General features: G+C 35.9%; 2 protein-coding genes across 2 annotated transcripts; both read right to left on the bottom strand.

Moving 5' to 3' along the window:
* Positions 1 to 655: 655 nt before the first annotated feature.
* OR51B4 (olfactory receptor family 51 subfamily B member 4) lies at positions 656 to 1,588 on the bottom strand (the record flags this gene model as incomplete). The annotated part of the gene is made up of 1 exon (XM_081063517.1): positions 656 to 1,588. The coding sequence occupies one exon, from the start codon at positions 1,586 to 1,588 to the stop codon at positions 656 to 658; it is 933 nt and encodes a 310-aa protein (XP_080919643.1).
* Positions 1,589 to 12,199: 10,611 nt separating this feature from the next.
* On the bottom strand, positions 12,200 to 13,138 carry LOC308503839 (olfactory receptor 51B2; the record flags this gene model as incomplete). The annotated part of the gene is made up of 1 exon (XM_081063509.1): positions 12,200 to 13,138. One exon carries the CDS (start codon positions 13,136 to 13,138, stop codon positions 12,200 to 12,202), a length of 939 nt encoding a protein of 312 aa, XP_080919635.1.
* Positions 13,139 to 21,345: the final 8,207 nt, after the last annotated feature.

Below are 21,345 nucleotides of genomic sequence, written 5' to 3'. Positions count from 1 at the left end.
AAGTTATTTTGGGGTGTTGGAACTGTTCTGCATCATTCACAAGTGAATTTGATAATATGCTAATTAAGCAGGGGGGCGGGGAAAGAGAAAGAGAACCAGGTCCAATACCCTTGTTTCACAGATAGAGAATCTGAAGACTGAGGTGAGGCCTTGAGAAGATCACATGGCTAGAGAGTGGTTCTGGAGATACCAGATATCTGGAGATACCTTTGCCCCCCCACACACATATATCACCCAATACACACGCCCACACATATACACATGTGCACACAGAGCCACTCCCATGTCCACAAAGCACCCATGAAAGAAGCAGAAAGGGACAAGACCCAGAGAAAAGAGCTTTATAGGGATTTAATAAAATGTTTGGAAATGTGGGAGTAACCTTTTCTTTCAGATTTCAGGCAAAAATAAGAGGAAATGAAACAAAAACTGCAATTTCTTCATTACCATGTTTAGATTATTAAATGTCTAAAACTATCACCCCTCATCCATAAGTCAGAATTGTTATACGTGTGTGTGTGTACTCAAGTCAACTTCTAGCTTTATGTAATATTAAAATCTCATCGAACTCTGAAAAAGTATAAAACCAAAGTTCTCTTCCAATAATGGGAAAAGCCAAACAATCCTAGAGCTCTCAGGATTCTAAAATAAAGGCTCAAGCCCTTTGCAGAGAAAACAGACGAACAATGCTTCTCTGAATCTGCTTGGTCTTGATGCTGTAGATAATGGGGTTCATGAATGGAGGAAAAAGAAAGTGGACGTAGCTCATGGTAATGTGGATCACATGTGATGCATGTTTCCCAAACCTGTGGATGAAAGTCAGGCCAATCACAGTGATGTAAAAGACCAGGACGCAGCTAATATGGGAGACACAGGTGTTGAGGGCCTTAGCTTGCTCCTCTGCAGAAGCAATGTCCATAACTGTCTTAAGGATTAGAATATAAGAGAAGAGGATAATCAGAGCATCTAGGAAGAAAGTCAAAGCAACCAGAATAACTGGGTATACACGATTGAATGTAATATCAGCACAGGCAAGTTTCATGACATCTTGGTGGAGGCAAAAGGCATGGGAAAGGACATGGGAACGGCAATATGGGAACCACAAGAGTTTCAGAATTGGGGGTAAAATGGACACAACGCCCCTCATCAGTATCCCCAGTCCTACCTTCATCACGTGGGAATTGGTAAGAATGGAGTTGTACCTCAGAGGGGTGCGGATGGCAATAAAACGGTCATACGCCATAGCAAGCAAAACACCCGATTCTACAATGGCCAGAGTGTGAATAAAGTAGGACTGAGTGAAACAGGCACCCTGGGCAATTTCCCTCTGGTTCAACAACAGGACTCCCATGACTGTGGGCATTGTAGTTAGAGTTATTCCAAGGTCTGTACCTGCCAGCATAGCCAGGAAGTAGTACATGGGCTCATAAAGACTGTGGTCACTCTGAATAAGGAAGAGAAGTGTTCCATTGCCAAAAAGAATGGAGAGGTATATGATAAAAAAGGAGATAGAGATCCAGTGGTGAATTGCCTCGGAGCCCAGGAAGCCAGTCAGCAAGAAGGGAGCAGCACTGTTGTTCGTCCACATGTTAGATTTTGCAGGTGGAGAAGAGCTTTTTCAGGGGTTATGACCTCGAAATACGCAGGATTCTTTTTTCCTCTCTATCTTCTTGTAGCACATTATCAGGCCATTTCTCCCTTCCAAACATACAAAATTTTGTGGCTTGTCTAACTCTTAATTAATTATGTCTGTATTCACAAAGTCTTTCCCTGGAATAATGGATAACAATAATATTAATCACATTAATAATGTCAACAATTTACTCTTCAGCGTCCAATTTTTCTTCTGTCAATTACATCAATGTTTCTAGTCTTTACTCTTAGTCCCCCAAATCATTTCTTTGGCTCTATTTCATTCTTTCCCTCTTTTATTATCTTTCATAATGGTCTTTTATTTATTTCTTTCCAATTTGGACCATTTCAAATTTTCTTTCTTGAAACTAATCAGATATTTGTCTCAATAATAAATCTCTAAGAAAAATGATTAATCAATAGAAATAACTCAGTTATCATGAAATGTTTGAGAAATATTGTTATCAACATTGCCATCTCAAGAGGCCTGGGAATAAGGAGGTGACTCGTGGGAGATTCCAGAGAAATCAGAACAGGTGGGCAGAGTTGGCAAACTCATTTTAGAAAGGTGTGATTACTCAGTGGACTTGGGATTCAGGATATTTTCAGTGTTGCAAAATATCTGAGTGACAAACAGAGACAAACTTTAAAACAGGAAGACACAGGAATTGCAAATTCCTGAAAGAAACATTTTAAGGAAGACAGACTCTTAGGACAAGTTCTCCTCAGAAGCCTAATGATTTCTACAAACCCATAGAAGAGGGTAAACAGGGTCAAGTATATGGTGATAGAAAGAGAACTGACTCAAGTATATGGTGATGGAAAGTAAGTTGACTCTGGGTGGTGAACACACAATGTGAATATAGATGCTGTATTACAGAATTGTACATCTGAAATCTATGTAACTTTACTAACAATTGTCACACCAATAAACTTCAGTTTAAAAAAAGAAGAAGAAGCTTAAGGATTATACTGAGCCACAGATTAAAAAAAAAAAAAGTGGTCTGAGTATATGAATGGCAAAAGCATTATCAGAATTTAATGATTGAATGCATAAACTTAACACAACAAGTTCAAGAAAGAAGATAAAGACTCATGGATGGAAAACTATATTGCTGGTGGAGACAATTATATAGGTGTTCAAATATTTATGAATCTAGAAAGCCCATATTTAGAAAACTTAAAATTGGCTTCTATAGGGAACTTTGAAATATGACCTATGTATAATTACACTCTTCTGAAGTCAAGTTATCTTTGTTTGCATAATAACCAAGAAATTGTGTAGTAAGTTGATTAAAATAACAATTAAAAAGAACCACAAGAGAAATAGTAGCTTCTCCCAAATTCAATTAAATCCATATATATCCATGGTCTTTTAAATATTGTTTTCTCTTAGAAACATCACTACTTGTATCTCTGAAGAGGAATTCTGGAAGAATGCACCATTTCCACTTAATAAAGACCTATAAAAACAAGAATAGGTTTTTTGTTTGTTTGTTTGTTTGTTTTTTGAGAATTTGGCCCATGGTAACATCTCTAATAATGAGCAGCGGCTGGTTGGGGGAGATGGGTAGAGAAAAGGTGAATGTGCTTTTGGAAATGACCACCACTTCAGGGGATACTGTCAATGACAAAAAAAGGTCAATCTGGCCACTGAAGTGGCAGATACTCTGCTGATGTAAGTACTGATAAGTCTGCCAACTAACTAGATTCACTGAAACGCGACAGATGTGGGTCTCAGCTTGACAACACTTATCTACCTCTACACAAGAGTGATGTGTAAATCATGAATCAGAAGTCCTATATCTCCCATCCCCTTAACCTTCCAACACTGCTTTTCTAATAAAAATGTGCGGAACAAAGGGATAGAGAACGGATAAATGCCACAGTTTGTTGTAGGGATAGGGACAAATGACCTCTTTGGACCAGCTGTTGCCCAGAAAGTGGACCAGAGGGAGGAAGTGGGGAAAAACTCCAGACTTGCTTAAAATATATGGTGTAGTAAAAGTCTGAACTATGGGCTTTGGGTTTTTAATGGGTTTTGGAATTTGAGCTGAGCAGGGTTTAAGTCCAAAACCATGTGGTAATCCCTCTGTAAATAACAATTGCAATTTATTAATATTTTTGATTGACCTAAGTTAGAAGGATATCCTATTCATTATCTGAAGTCCCTAACAGCAGCCATATTGGCATTTAGTTATGGCAAATGTGGCTGTGCCAGGAATTGTCCACATATCCCCAATATGACAGGAGGAATAGCTGCCCGGTTTAGGTTGTCTCTAACATGTGGCATTGTATATGACATTGGTGAAAATAGTAACTTCAGTAGAATTTCTCATCACCATCAGGCAAGCCTAGAGCCTCAATCAGGAATGCAGAGATGACAGGGATTCACTATCCCCTCACCTTACTCTGAGGATTTTCTTTGAGTTATTTCTCTGAAAGCAGCTAGCCTCGAGTCGTCAGTTTTTTCGCAAATTCACACAGATACATCATTCAGAGTTTCCTCAACTTGCCATGGAGAACTGTTCCAGAAACCAGTTATAGAGACCTAAGAAATTGAAGGAGAAAGTAAAGAAGAGGGCACATTAGGATCATGTTGAGAAAATGGGGAAATTATCTCTTAACTTCTGGATAATCTGCAAGCACTCCATATAATTAGTGTCTTCTGTCTCTATTCTTCTCACACACTTAGCTACTATTGCCTCAAAATATGTGCTTCTTTAGAAGAAATTACATATATATGTGTATATATGTACATATGTGTGTGTACATATATATATATGTATGGAAGCTATTGGGCTGAAAACAGAAATCTGGAAGCTTTTAAGTGATTGATTACATCTCACTTTAGGTTTGAATTAAGATGGAAAAGTAGGTGAGGAGAGAAAAGTTGTGAACTTAGGAAAACCTCCATTTTAGGACACAAAAAAAAGATCTCAAAGGATATGGACTAAGAAGTAAGCAGGAATATAAGAGGATAGTAAAAATGATTTGTAATTACAAAGTCAGTGAAAAATACTTTTTTTAAAAATTAGGTAGTGCTGTGGTTTAATAATGAAAAGTGTCAGAATTGCCAAGTAAGATAAAAATGAAATGTACCCATTGTTTTTGGCAAGTAAGTCTTTGGTAATCTTGACAACTTCAATAGAATGATAGGAATAGATTCCCAATGATTGTGAAATGGAAACTGAATAAATAACAAGAAAGTGAAAACAATATATTACTTACTTTCTTCAAATGAGAAAACTGAGGCTTCAAGAGGTTAAATAATTTGTCCAAGGTCACACAATTCCTATGTGGCATACAGAAATTCAAAATCCAGTTTATCTGACCCCCAAGCTCATGTTCTCAACCAACATCCATAGAATATAACTGTAGTTCTCCTGTTCAAGATTCAAGATTTCCTTTCCATACACTACCCCCTTTCCTGATTTCACCATCTCATCAAAAAAAAAAAAAATTAAATGCTTTCTTATCCTTTGGAGAAGAGCTACATAGTCACGTAGAACAGTTCCTCTTTTCTTTTTTTCTAATTACAGTTGACATTTAATACTATAGTAGTTTCAGGTTTACAGCACAGTGATTAGACATTTATGTAACTTACCCTGATAAGTCTTGCATCCACCTGACGTCATATGTAGTTAACAGAATATTATTGACTATATCCCCTAAGCTGTGTTTCATATCCCCTAGAACAGTCATTCTTAAAATATCTTCGCTGCATTTGAATCCCTGGACTTCCTTACCTGAGCCATAGCTTTCTTTTTGTGGTTCCTAAGCACAGTCTGAGAATCAGTGTGTTGCTGTGTCCTCAGTGTGTGCTCAGAGTCCTGATGAGAGGTATATTTGTTAAAGAAACAACTCCCAAGGGAGTACTTCTAGCTCATTTCCACATAGGCTATTTGGGAATACCAAATAATCCCCTTTTCCTCTCTAATCTGAGAAAGATCTGGGCCACTGAAGTGGGTGCTTGTGCCCTCTATTTCTTCTATGGATGGAGAATCTCTACAAGAAGCAGTGTCTCTAAGGTCAGATAAAACAAGTTATATCTAAGTCACTCTCAAGTGTTCTATGGGTCATACAATGGAAAGATCGGTTACTTTTTCTTCTTAAACGTTGATGTTTAGGGAACAATATTCCGTTCCTCTTTTTTAAAACCATTCATGAATTATATTCATACACACCTTAGTATTTTTAGGAATAATAATCTGTAGAGGCCACCCCATCCAACTCTTTACCAAATCCTTGATCCACCATGTAACAATTTTATCAGACACCTGTTTATTTCTGTTGATTAGAAACTCCTTACCCTATGAGATAATCTATCCCATTTTGATTATGTGTAGTATGTATAGTGTATATGACATAAATATATATTAAAATATAAATCTACTTCCCTGAAATATCCACCCCTTATCCCTAGTCTTGATCTCTGCAGTCAAATTGAACAGGTCTAAACAATCCCATTGATATGTTCTCTCTAAATGCTATAAAAATATCTATATTAATATTTCTCATACTTCTTTCTTAATGGCTGAGCATCCACTAGTATGTTAACTATTTATCACATAATGATACCTAGATCTGATTCATCTGCTATCATTCTACTCACAATTGGACAGAATAATCCAGGTGTTGTCAGATCAGTCTGATTTTGAAAATCTTCTCCAGGGGGTCATATGCTTAGCATCAATTTAAGCCATCTGTTATTGTGCTAATCTACAATTATGTATCCAAAACCCTTGTCTCAAGACATTTCAGAATTCAGCCATGCTTTTAAAAGTAATAAAATGTATATTCATATAATATATATGGTACCCCCAGCAGGTTGCACACGATAACATCTTATAAACTATCACCTGTTTATATTAAGGGGGATAAAAGACTACCCTCTCATATACTCAGGTCAGATTTTGCCACAATTTGACTTTATATCATGTCAGATTTAGCCAATAAATACATTTCATAATTAATTTTGGAGAACCTTTTGGTTTTTAGAATTATGGTTAAGTGGTTGTAGCTTTTTAATAACTTTTTTATCAAGTCAATTCACATTGCATTCATAATAAACTAAAACTTCAGAAAGATTTTTAAAGGACTTACATTTTTAGCACATAGCACAGAGCTTAACCCATGGTTGGTGCTCAGTAACTATTAGTCGAGTAAATAAATGCAGAATTGTGTTATCAAGCAGTTTTCTTTGTGGTCGAATTGTACATTTTTTTACTTTTATTTATAATAATATTAATAGTTTCAGATTCAGCCCTTTGCTCAAGCATGTCAAATCATGATATCTGCTTTTCTTTGTTGTTTATCATTTATATGTCTCCAACTTTTATATCAACCATATTACAGAAAGAAATGCATAACATGACAGGGTCAAAAAGAGAGACTTATTGATTACTGAAGCTTAAGGTAAGATTTTTCAACCACCTATTACAGATTTTCTATTTCTTCATCCTGATGGAAAGACTTCTTTGAAAAATGCTGTGTTCATAGTTAAATACATTAAGTCTTCCTAGCCCTGTAAACTACCAGACTACTAATTGGCTCGACTAATACCAGGAAGAGAGTTTTAGTTTCAATAAAGTACTCTACCCAGAGGATACTATACCACAAATTAAATGTATTTCCTTCCTCTCTCTGTCAGCTATGCCACCATATAGGCAAAGACAGAAAGTCATAATTGAAATCACTTAGTAGAGTCTCACTTATAGGCAAGGTAATTAGGCCTAGTGGTCCAGGGACAAGACTGAAAGGAGAAGTTTCAGAATGTTGAGGGTGTCTAAAGGGGGCTTCCCTCTAGGTACTGTGATGAAAGGAATTATAGTAGATCTGATCCAATCAGGTTATGGAAGGTAGGATGACTAATCATTGCTCTTATTTTTGGCATGATATCTGGGAAGTCTGTTTATCTATCATCTATTTATCTATCAATCTACCTATTGACCTATCTATCTATTTATCATCTATCCATCTATCTATCATCTATCTACCTATCACCTGTCTATCAATCATCTATCACAGAGTTGATAATATAGACCACTTATGCCTTATACCCCTGATGAATAAGAATGTGTGTCAACTACACACAATGCTAAGGAGTGGTATTCTCCAAGAGTCATTTTGGAAAAATTCTTCAGCACTAATGGCAGCACCTGAATTTGATCACTCAACCTCCAATCCAAAGTTCAGGGAGAACTTCACCAACAAATCCAGCTTCTTACAGTCTGTTTCCTCCATTGTGAAACAACACTGCTTATCCAACAGTGAGCAGCCCTCTTATACCTCTTCAGGAAGACTTGAATATTGTCATGTCATTTCCTGACCCACTAAAAGCCCAACAAGCATGCCAATGATGCTGGTCCACTATAGTTTGAATCTCCCATTCCTCTCATGCATATGTGGCAGGTAATTAAATATACTATGATTTGAAAGTCCATGCCAGGTAGCTGGGATCTTTTTTAACTTAGCAAGAGGGAAATAGAGTTTTAACTTAAAGGGCCTTGACCAGTAAACTGGGGTTTCTTACACCAAATTTAACACTGTAAAAGAGGCAGCCCATCCCTAAAATTTAACTTGCAAAGTGGGCTACAATATCACAGTAACTGGTGACCACAAATGGAGTCATCTCTATCCCACAGCTTCTAAACTTCAAACATGACTTGCAAAGTCAGTCTTCCTTCAGCCATAAGAATCTCTGCACCAAGATCAGAAAATGAAATGGGAATGATCTGGGGTGGAATTTTCTGTCAAGATGCTTACGTGTAGATGTATTATAGGCCTCATGAGCATGAGGGACAGAGGAAGCTTTGGGGAGATACCAAGATTTTAGGACTTTGGTTTACATTCAGCATCAATGGCTTGAGTATTTTAATCTTGGGCACATTTTTCTCCTCATTAAATTTATGGAGGAATAATCCAGCTTCACAATTAAATCAGCCTGAAAAAGTTTTAGTAAATGGCCTTACAGAAAACTTACCCCAACCCCAATTTTTTAAGCATTGCAAGGATTGGACTCCATTTCTCTCTGTATTGTCGTCAATATAGATCACTGAATATAGGATGGCAGAGACAATATCTGTTGCAGAGAAATCACCAGTTGTAATCTTTCTACCTGGGGATGAACCTAAAAAGTGTAGATTTCTCATATTTTTAGTTCTGAAATGGTTATATATTTTTTCTCTATATAGTCCTGGCATTCTTTCCTGTCAGTAAGACAAGGGCAAAGTTTATTTAAATCATTTAAGCAGAAAACTTACTTCCTCCAGGAACCTTGTCTAGTTTCCTCCTTCAAGAGTTTAGTTTGGGCAACAAAATATTCAAAGTGAGAAGAAGGTGGACAGATACATTCATGTAGTATCTAGGCATCCTGAGATTCATTCATTGAAAAATTGCAAAACTCTTGAAATTCTCTATTGGTAAGTGATTTGTGCCTTCATTAGATGCAAATCATGGCCTCAGAGAGTCTCCTAACTCAGGCTAGACAGTAAGACATGCCGATTTAAAATTAAACTCATTTTTCTTCATTAAATTTATTATGAGAGTAATAAAAGGTTTTAAAATTAGAATTTATTTGTAGAGAATATTTATCACAAAATTATTTTTGTTTATTGTTAATACATGTACACACACATACATGCACACATATCAAATGGCAACTATAATAAAAAATATAGTCACGGGATGTGAAGTACAGCATAGGGAATATAGTCAATGGTATTGTAATAGCTATGTCCCATGTCAGATGGGTAGTAGACTTGTTGGGGTTATCACTTTGTGAGATGTGTAAATGTCTGATCACTATTTTGTATTTCTGAAACTAATAATAAAAATAAATAATTTTTTTAGAAAAGCTTTGTCTTTCTTAGAGATGATTTATTGGACTTGTTCTTAGAATTTGATTAGGGTGGTTAATCTCCAGGTGCATTTGAAGGAGGGAATTAAGTATGAACATTTTCAGTTCCATGTGTTTCTTCTCAGAAATCTGTGACCAGGCATCTGTAAGGATGTGCCCCAGCCTATGGTAACTTATTTAAGCCCTTGTAGGGCAGGGGGAGAAAAGAAAACCTCATTTTCCAATGTATCACTGCTCTTTACTCAGAGAGGAATCTAGGTGTTCTTTATTCTATATTCATATATGTGTCTGAATCTAATTTCCCATGGTGAACCCATTGCTTCTTATAATTTATGTGTTATCTTGAGCATTTTTGTTCAGGCTATTGATTTAGAACTGGCTTATTTTTTTTTTTCTTGGACACATTCGAGTGAAAATCACTCCGTAGAAACTCTCTCTCCCTGGATAGCAATGCAAAGACCCATGTGCTCCATAAACTGCTTTTAGTGTCAACAGCTTCAGGTTTTTCTATTGTCTTGTACCCCTAACCTTTCTTGACATAGACATACTCGACATAGACCTAGATTTTACTATGGTTATTATTAATCAGGCAAAAAGATACACATACTAAAAATTATTGTAATATATGTATGACTAATGACTATGTTATTGTCTTCTAAAAGCTCAGTGCTACAATATAGAATATTTCCCTTGGTCATATTAACAGGTCACAACTTCATCATTTGGATTTTTATCCATCCTCACATTTTAAAAATATGTTTCAAAAAATGTTACAATTCTTCAGATTGATGAATTTAATACATAATCAGTAATCTTTCCGGGTTTGATAGCATTAATGTTCTTAAAATAAAATAATTCAGAAATTTAATATTATATTTGTTTCCTCCCAAACTTTTTTTCATATACTTTTCTAAAATAACCACAAATCATTTTAGATCCTAAATATATCTCATATCTGTCTACTACGTTCATTTTCACTTTAATAATTTTAGCTACTTGTATCTCTTTCCGGAACTGGTACATTATTTTCTTTCTGATTTCTTTGTTCCTCTTTTGCCTCACTCAAATCCACACATATCTGAACTTATAATTTATAAACAACACGGAAATCGTGTCACTCCCTTACTTAGAACTATTCAATAGCTTCCCACAACTGGGTAAATACACAAACGCTTGCTCTAGCCACAGGATATTATTGATTTGACCTCCTTTTCTCTCCCCAACTTCTCCTTAGGCCTATCACGCTCTTCATATCAGACACATTCCCAGAAGGTGCCATGACCTGACCCACCTTCAACCTCTTCACAGACTGCTTTCAGCTTAAAATATTCTTATCCTTATTTTCACCAGTTAATGTCTAATTTACCCTCAGATCTCAGTTCAAGGACACTCCTCAGGGAATCTTTCCCTTACTTCAGTCTTTTTTTTTTTTTTTTCTCTTCTAGATGCTGATTTTATTTCCTTTGGATATATACCAAAAAGTGAGATTGTTAGATCATATGATAATTCTATTTTTATTTTTTTGAGGATACTCTGAACTATTTTCCATAATGCTTATGCTAATTTACATTCCCAGCAACAGTACCCAAAGGATCCCTTTACTTCACACCCTGGGCAACACTTGTTATCTGTTGTCTTTTTTTTTTTTTTTATTTATTAGTTTCAGGTGTACAAGACAAGGTAATACTTAGACGTTCATCATTTATATCCCTCACACTGGTAACCCTTACTTCAGTCTTGATGCAATCCTTTTTGAGACGAACATCCTCAAAGCAGCTTGTTCTTTACATTTTGTCACTAGTCATAAGGATTATTTTAAATTTAGGTTTATTCTATCTTTGACTCCCCAGTGGGTTGTGATCTGCATAGTCAATATTTTATATCTGTTTGCTTACATTTAGATCATTGTTGTTTAGCATTATTTCTGTCTCATACCTTAAAATATCAGCCAAATGAATTAATATTAGTGCTACTACCTTGAAAATAGTTTCAGTGAGGACTGATTTACTTTTCTTCAAATATTAACGTATTGTAAAATAGAATATGTAAAAGAAAGTTCTGCAAAAAATAAGAAAATAAATAAATAAACCTGAAATCAGGGAGGCCTATATCAAATGCCCTCCAAATCTTAATAAAGTAAATATAAATATGGTTATATGTAAAATTTTAAATTTTGCATATAAGAAGACAAAAATTGGAAATGTTTGCAATATCAGTGGCTCACTAGGGTTCATTTATCATTAATGCACTCCCACAAATAAGTTAGGAAAGCATGGACGTACTGACATGAAAATGAGCAAATGATATGAGCAGAGAAATCCAAAGATAGACATGTAAATGGGTACCACAAACTGAAAATTATCTATGCCTTTTAGCAATAAAAATTAATTGAATACACCAAAAAAATCACAATATAAAATTATACTTAATCTTCCAGATGTATAAGAAATATTTTTATCTACTACTTAGTAGTTAGAGAGATGAACACATGATAATGACAAAAAAAATCAATCCATGAACTTAACAAATAGCAAATCTATCAAGTCAAGGACATACCCTGGAAAAGACTCATAAATAGTATTGCATCATTTGGAGAAGTGGAGTCTGCCACAGGAAGTTTTGAGACTCAGTGGAATTTCTTTGCTTTCAATTCAGAGAAATCTCAGATGCCCACCATCTTCCTTGAGCGATCACCCACATCAGAGTTTAACTTCCAAATCTATGTTTAGATAAAAGGCGGAGAATGCCATATTGAATCTGCTTGTTCTTGATGCTATAAATGATAGGATTCATTAAAGGAGGAAACAGGAAGTAGACATAGCTCATTATAATATGGACCACATGTGGCACATTCTTCCCAAACCTGTGGATGAATGACAAACTGATCACAGTGACATAGAAGATGAGGACACAACCGATGTGGGAGATGCAGGTATTAAGAGCTTTGGCTTTCTCTTCACCAGAGGCTATACCCATAACAGTCTTCAGAATTAAAATATAGGAGAAAAGGATGATCATAGAGTCTAAGAAGATTGTTAAAGAAATAAGAATTACAGGATAAAGTGTATTGAAAGTTATGTCAGCACAGGCCAGTTTCATTACTTCTTGGTGCAGACAGAAAGCATGGGAGAGAACATGAGAATGGCAATATGGAAACGAAAAAAGACGCAAGATTATAGGCACGATGGATATAAAACCCCTCATAAAAGCTCCCACCCCTAACTTTATCACTCGACTATTGGTGAGAAGAGAAGCGTATTGCAAGGGATTGTAGATGGCAATAAAACGGTCATAGGCCATGGCAAGTAAGATACCAGATTCCACAATGGAAAGGGAGTGAATGAAGTAGGCCTGCAGGAAGCAGGCTCCGTGGCTCATCTCCCGATGATTCACCCATAAGATACCCATTACAGTTGGCATCGTGGTCAATGTCACCATCAGATCTGTACCTGCCAACATGGAAAGGAAATAGTACATGGGTTCATGGAGACTGTGGTCATCCTTAATGAGGTAGAGGAGAGTGCCATTGCCAAGAAGCATACAGATGTAGACTGCAAAGAAGGGGATGGAAATCCAGTGATGAGCTGCCTCTAGGCCTGGGAATCCAGTCAGCAAAAAGGGGGCAGCACTAATATTGTGCCACATAGTATGTCCACAGGTGGAGAGAAGATTTCAAGAAATCTTTATTCTAGAAACCCATACTTTTTAGTAGTAATGTAACACAGCAGACTCAACCACAGTCTTCACACTTGGGGATAATTAATTGGTATGATAAATGTACCTCTGAGAGTATTTGCCTGCAGAAGAGTAGAGATTTACAGGTTATATTATACTTGAGATGAAGAATGTTGATCTTTCCCTAATTAGAAGAAAATATTAGGTTAATGGTTAAATTTTTCTCAAATAAGAAAAACATTTTTATTAATTTTTCTTAAAACATCAGGCCCTCCTATTGTTTGCATACTTAAAAATTTTTGTAGCAACAGTGATAACAATCAAGATAATTACGTACTGATGAAGAATAATAGTTGGCTACTTTCTTGCTGTGGTTGATAACTTTTGGACACATTTAATTTTGATTTTGACTTTATCTTTCACAATCATGGCAAATACATTTTTTTTTTCAATTAGAAGTACTTTTCTTTGTTTTTGAAATTAAATGACAGTGTTTTATTAAACACAACAAGCATCACCATCACTTCCAGTTGCTTTCTTGCTCCAACATAACACTTTTCTAGAGATTGGCTACCAGAAGTGTGGACCACAGACCAGCCAAAACTGACAAGTTTGGAAACTTGTTAGACATGTAACCTTTGACTCCACATCCAACGCACTGAATCAAAATTTGCATTTTATCACAATTTCCAGGTGATTCAAGTACATGGTAATATATAAGAAGCACTGCTCCAACACGTCATATCTATTCCATCTTTGGAGATAGAATTTGTTCTTTATTCTTTCATCTGGTTGATTTCTTCATTCCTTCTAAATATCCTCATACAGTTTTTTTTCCATTCTTCTTTTACCATACACTGGTTCTCTTTCTGCCTCTTGTCCTTTCCAAATCACTTGACATAATTGAATATTCATATTCTTTCTCAATGTTTTCTTTTATTTCTATCTTCTATTCCTCCAATACTTAACTCCTGATAAGCTATTGTTCACGTGACTGGTCACATTATAATTTTCCCATAGCCTAAAATGTCAGTCATCTCCACTATTTCTATTTTATTGGTTGCCACAACCAAAAATAAAGGATCTACTACATTTTATGCTGAAGTATTATTTCACCCTGCATTCAGAACATCAAGGTATATCTCCATACAGAGCAGAGGAATACTTCCCTTCTTCATAAAATGTCATTAATATTAGAAGTAGATCGGAACCAGGACAAATCAGAAATAATCTAACTCTTGTGTAACAAAATACTATGAAGTTAAAGCTATATGAGCATGGTACCATTGAGATAGAAATCACCAACACCAGATGTCAGAAGAATGGTAGCATGAGAGGTGCTCATTATTTCTCCCCTTGAAGTTACAAGAAATTGAACAGCTGTAATTCAACAAAGGATTCCCTGCCTGACACACAAACACATCTGAGAGATCCAAATCTGAAGGTCGGTGAATTGGAGTGAACGGGAGCAGAGGAGAAGGAGAAGAGCAGAGACAGATGCCGTGGACATAACCCGGAGCTCACTGCAGGTCTTGAGAGAGGGGAGGATTCAGGTTGCAGGAGCATTCTCTATAGCCCCAAGTATTCCTGCCTGAGTGATCAGCATATATTACAGCTGAAACCAGTGATTGGGGCAGAGACCAAATATAGAAATGCAGCAGCTGTCACCAGGCAGTAAATAAAGCCATGGAGCCTGGCTACCTCTCCCCACCATCCCAGAGTTCTCTGCCCTACACCCTCCCAGAACTAGCAGCAGACCCCAGAAGAAATTGTAGCAGTAAATGTTGGGTTACAAAGCAAAATATCTACAGCCCTGAGAGCAAGAAAGACAGTTTCTGAGTGGAAGACACATACTGCAGCTAATCCCATGGATAGAGGTGGAGATACAGAGGCAAGGCAGCTAAGGTCTGGTGATTCCCATTACTGGGAGAAGAACAAAACAATAAACATGCCAGAGGCCTTTTCCAGCCTGCCTTGTCCCCATTTATCACCAGCTGATCTAAGCTAGGGGACCTGGGACACTTCAGGAAGTACAATCCTGCATCTGGCTGCTGGGACAGTGCCAGGATTTCACAGGTTCAGAACACCATCAGCCACCACATTCTCTGATGGGGGTGGTGCCCTGAGACTAAGGCGACCAGATCACAGAGGAGCTGCCCACCTGTCCAGGAAATACAAGGCACTTTCCACCACTCAGCAAAGATCCAACAAGCCAGGGCAGTGAATGAGAAAATAAAACATTTGTGGTCTACCACCACCTATTGGAAAAACAAAAGAAACCCTCCTCTTATAAAACCTCTAAAAAAGAATCATTAAAGACAAAAAGAAAACAAGCAGAGTTCATTCCCATAAATTCCTAGACAGAGAAATAATCCATCAAATATAATGAACAACCAAGGTAACAAGGCAGCTCAGAAAGAAAATTAAAATTCCCGGAAAATAAACTTAAAGACATGGAAATATATGATTTAAATGATAGAGAATTCAAGACTGCAGTTTTGAAAAAACTGAATGAGATGCAAGAAAACTCAGATAGGCAGTTTAATTAACTCAGAAATAAAATCAACAAACAAAAAGAATAATTTTCCAAAGAGATTAAAATTATGAAAGAACCAAATAGAAATTCTGGAGGTGAAGAACTCAATAAAAGAGATGAAGAATGACATAGCAAGATTAGGAAATATAGCTGACCAGATGGAGGAAAGAATGAGTGATATCAAAGATAAAAATCTGGAAATGACACTGATAAAAAAAGAGACAGACTTGACAGAGAGGAAAAAAATGAAAGAACTCTACAAGAACTATCTGACTCCATCAGAAAGAACAATATAAGAATAATGAGAAGATTATTCTCATAAGGAGAACAAAGAGCCTCTTCAAACAAATAGGCAATGAGAACTTCCCAAGTCTGTGAAAAGAACTGGATCTTTGAATCAAAGAAGCAAACAGAACACTTAGTTATCTCAATCCAAAAGGTCTTTTCCAAGGCACATTATATTAAAACTGTCAAAAAAATAATGACAAAAAAGGAATTCTCAAGGCAGCCAGAGAAAAGAAGATCATAAGCTATAAAGGAAATCCCATTAGATAATCATCAGATTTCTCAGTAGAAACTCTACCAGCTAGGACAGAGTGAATTCAAATATTCAAACTACTGAAAAAGAGAAATAACCCTAAATGTAAGGGGAGTGAATTCACGAATAATAAGGCAGATTGGATCAAAAAACAAAACCATATGCTGCCTTCAAGAGACACATCTCAGCTGCAAGGATAAATATAGACTCAAAGTAAAAGAGTGGAAAATGATACTGTAAGCAAATGACATCCAGAGAATAGCGGGTACAGCTGTACTTATATCTGACAAAATAGACTTCAAATTAGAAAAGGTAACACGAGACAAAGATGGACATTTCATGATAAAGGGACAATACATCAAGAAGATGTAACACTTATCAATATGTATGCTCCCAATCAGGGAGCACCAAAATATATAAAGCAACTACTAACAGAACTTAAGGGAAAAACTGACAAAAAAACACAATTATAGTAGGGGGCCTAAGTACCCCATTGCCAGCTATGGGTAGATCATTCAAACAGAAAATCAATAAGGACATATCAGCCTTAAATAACACATTAGACAAAATAGGCATAATTGACATTATGCAAATCAATCAATGTGATACACCATAAAAAATAAAGGATAAAAATCATACAATCATATCAATAGATGCAGAAAAAACATTTGACAAGATGCAGGATCCATTTACAATTAAAATGCTTAATGAAATGCACATAGAAGTAACGTACCTCAACATAATAAAGGCCACATATGACAAACCATCAGCTAATATCACACATAATGGCAAAAAGGTAAAAGCTTTCCCTCTAAGATCAGGAATATGAAAACGTTGCCCTCTCTCACCGTTGTTATTCAACATAGCATTGGAAGTCCTAGCCAGAATTATCAGACAAGTGAAACAAACAAAAGGCATCCAAATTGGGAATTAAGAAGTCAAATAGTCACTTTTTGCCGTGATTCTTTGTGACATGATTCTTTATATAGAAAACTCTAAAGACTTAACCAAAAAACTACTATAAACAAATACAGTAAAGTTGTAGGATATAAAATCAATTATAAAATCAATTACAAAGATTAATTAAATTCCTATATACTAACAATAAAATTTCAGGAAAAAAAATGAAAAAGCAATTCCTTTTGCAATTAGAACCGAAAGAATAAAATATCTAGGAACAAACTTAACAAAGGATGTGAATGATCTGCACTGAAAACTACAAGACATTATTAAAAGAAATTGAAGACTGAAAGAAATGGAAAGATATTTTGAGTTCATGGATTGGAAGAATCAACATAGTTTAAATGGCCATATTACCCAAAGCAATATACAGATTTAATGCAATTCCCATTAAAATCCCGATGGCATTTTTCAAAAAAATAGAACAAAAAAACTATCAGATTTGTATGGAATCACAAAAGACCCCAAATAGCCAAAGCAATCCTGAGAAAACAAAAATAAGGCTGCAGGTAACACACTCCTTGACTTCAAATTATACTACAAAGCAACAATAATCAAAACAGCATCGTATTGACAGAAAAACAGATACACAGACCAATGAAACTGAATTGAGAACCCAGAAATAAACCTATGCATATATAGGCAAATAATTTTTGACAAAGGAGTTAAAAATATAAATTGGAGAAAATTGTTTTCAATAAATGGTGCTGGGAAAATTGGAAGCCACGTGCAAAAGAATGAAACTAGACTGCTGTCACCGTACATCAAAATTAATTCAAAATGGATAAAAGACCTAAATATAAGGCCTGAAACAATAAGTTGCATAGAAGAAAACATAGGAACTAAACTTATGAACCTTGGTCTTAGAGAGGATTTTATGAATTTGAATTCAAAGGCAAGGGAAGTAAAAACAAAAATGAATGAATGGGACTATATCAAACTAAAAAGCTTCTGAACAACAAACAAAACCATCAATAAAACAAATACACAACCAACTGAATAGCAGAAGATATTTACAAACACCACCTCTGATGAGGGGCTAATATCCAAATTATATAAAGAACCCATAAAACTCAACAACATAAAAACAAACAATCCAACTGAAAAATGGGCTGAGGACCTGAACAGACACTTTTCCCAAGAACACATACAAATGGCCAACAGACATGATAAGATGCTCAACTTCACTAGCTATTAGGGAAATGCAAATCAAAACTTCAATGAGGTACCACCTTACGCCTGTTAGAATGGATATCATCAATAAGACAAGTAATAACATGTTAGAGAGACTATGGAGGAAAAGGAATCCACATACATTACTAGTGAGAATGTAAATTTGTACAGCCACTATGGAAAACAGTATGGAGTTTCCTCAAAAAATTAAGAATAGAATTACCATACCACCCAGCAGTCCGCCTTCTGTGTATCTACTCAAAAAATCTGAAAACATTTATCTGTAAAGATATATGTACTGCTATGTTCATTGCAGCATTATGCAGTGGCCATGACAATGTAAACAACCAAAGTGTCCTTCAATAGATAATTGGATAAAGAAGATGTCATATATATATATATATATATATATATATATATATATATATATATATATATATATATATATATACATACACACACACACACACACACACAATGGAATATTACTCAATCATAAGAGAACATGAAATACTGCAATTTGCACCAGCATGGATGGTTCTTGAGATTATCATGCTAAGCGAAATAAGTCAGACAAATAAATTTGAGAACAATATGATTTCACTCATATGTAGGGTATAAAACTGAAAGCAACAAATGAACAAGACAAAAGCTCATAGACATACAAGCGTTAGTGGTTATCAGAGGGAAAGAGGGAGGGGGAGGTAGAAAAGAGTAAAGGGGGTCAAATATAAGGTGACAAAAGGATAACTGACTCTGGGTGGTGAACACAGAATGCAATCTATAGATGATGTATTATAGAATTGTGCACTTGAAAGCTATATAATTTTACTAAGCAATGTCACTCCAATAAATTTAATTTAAAAAATTAAATTCCAACACTCAGAATTCCCTAAAATTAAAGCACATTTAAGTCACAGATTTTTAAATTATAATTATTAATATTATGTAAATATTGTTCTGTTCCTGAAAGCTTCTTTAGGCTTAAAATAATGGACCTCAAGAAAATATAGTGAATTTTGAATCCATCACAAAGGCCAGATAAACAAGTGAACAGAGAAGACAATGTGATTCCTCCTCCCCCTTGTCTGCTCTTTACATATACTCCATTCCTCCTATATGAGATGGGAAATAGACCCCCATAGACACTAGGGTGATGGGCCCAGGCCAAGGTGTCAGGATTTTTCTGCCTGAGTCTCACTGATAATTAGCCATGCTTTTTCTAAGAAAGCAGTTCCTAAAGTAAACACAGTCTGCTCTTAGGATCTAATCAAAACTATAAACCTCTACCAAGCAAAGAGGTAAGTGCACATAATGTCACATTTAATTTAGGACATTCATAGTTATACTGATGCCAATCCAAGTGTCCAGATTAGAAATGCCAAATCTAGCAGTTTCTTGAATACACTTGTTAAAAGGAAGGAAAAAGTCTGGGCTGTAGTTTCTTAAGTCAGCTGGAGTGTTCCCTCTATGCAGACCTCTGGAAAACCTTCCTAATTTTTTTCTTTGATTGCATCTAATATCAGAAGGGAGAGGAGTTATTTCATGTTTCTGTCCCTGATACTCACCCACTCAGGTCTTGTTGCTGGAATGCAGACCTGTTGCTACCCTATTTGAAGACCTAGTCCAGACAATTCTCTTGTATATCCTCCTCTAGAGGCCCCATTAGTAAACTATGTATGTAGAAATCACTTCCCCAGGGTTTCAGGTTTACAGCCACTCGGGAGACTCCTTGATCTCCTCTCTCTCAGAGAAGCTGGGCCAGTAATCAATGTCCTTGGAACTTTCAGCTGTTTCCCAAAAGATGTGTGAAGAAAACTGGAAACTCAAATGCCAGCAGAGTCCGGATGTCAGGACTTGGTTATGTGACCTCTCCCTCACCCTCCAAATCCTGGGCATCAGCATGTAAGAAATCCTTGCATGTTTTAACTATTGTCTCCTTCAAATGCCAAATATGTTCTAGCTTATTCCAGTGATCACTTGTGTCATTGATGATCCTAGAAATCATGAATTCCAGTTGTATTCTTGTATTTTATGTTTTGGGGGGATATAAGTTCTGATACAGAAGAACATCAGTGGATTTCTTTTTTTGGCAGGGACGGGGTGTTGAGAAGTAAGTTTATTTTTTTTAAGATTTTTATTTAAAAATATAGCTAACATACAACATTTTGTTAGTTTCAGGTGTACATCATAGTTGTTCAACATTTATGTACCTCAAGAAGTGATCACCATAAGTCTAGCAACTCTCTGACACCATACCACCCTAGCACAATATTATTGACTATATTCCCCATGCTATGTTACATCCCCATGACTTATTTGTTTTATACATGGAAATTTGAACCTCTTATTCCCCTTTACCTTTCCCCACCTTTTTTAATTTTTCAATTATAGTCGATATTCAATATTATTTTATATTAATTTCAGGTGTACAGCATAGTTGTTAGACATTAATATAATTTAAGAAGTGATCCCTCTGACTAATCTAGCTCTCACCTGGCACTATACGTAGTTATTACCATATTATTGACTATATTCCCTATGCTTTACTTTACATCCCCATGACTATTTTATAATCACCAATTTGTATTTCTTAATCCCTTTCCCTTTTTTACCCTGCCTCCAACCCCCTCCCATCTATCACCCCAACAGTCTAGTACCCACCTGACACCATACATAGTTACTACAATATTATTGATTATATTCCTTGTGCTATACCCTACATCCCCATGACTACTTTTTAACAACCAATTTGTACTTCTTAATTCCTTCCCATTTTTCACCCACCCCTTCAAACCCTCTCTCACCTGGCAACCTCAAAATGTTCTCTGTATCTATGAGTGTGTTTCTGATTAGTTTGTTTATTTATTTTGTTTTTTTAGATTCCATACATGAGTGAAATCACATTGCATCTGTCTTTCTCTGTCTGACATATCCCACTCAGCACAATACCCTCCAGGTCCATCCACA

Source organism: Rhinolophus hipposideros, assembly GCF_964194185.1.
Source record: "Rhinolophus hipposideros genome assembly, chromosome: 10".
NCBI classification, from domain to species: Eukaryota; Metazoa; Chordata; class Mammalia; order Chiroptera; family Rhinolophidae; genus Rhinolophus; species Rhinolophus hipposideros.
This window is presented reverse-complemented; position numbering and strand designations above follow the sequence as displayed.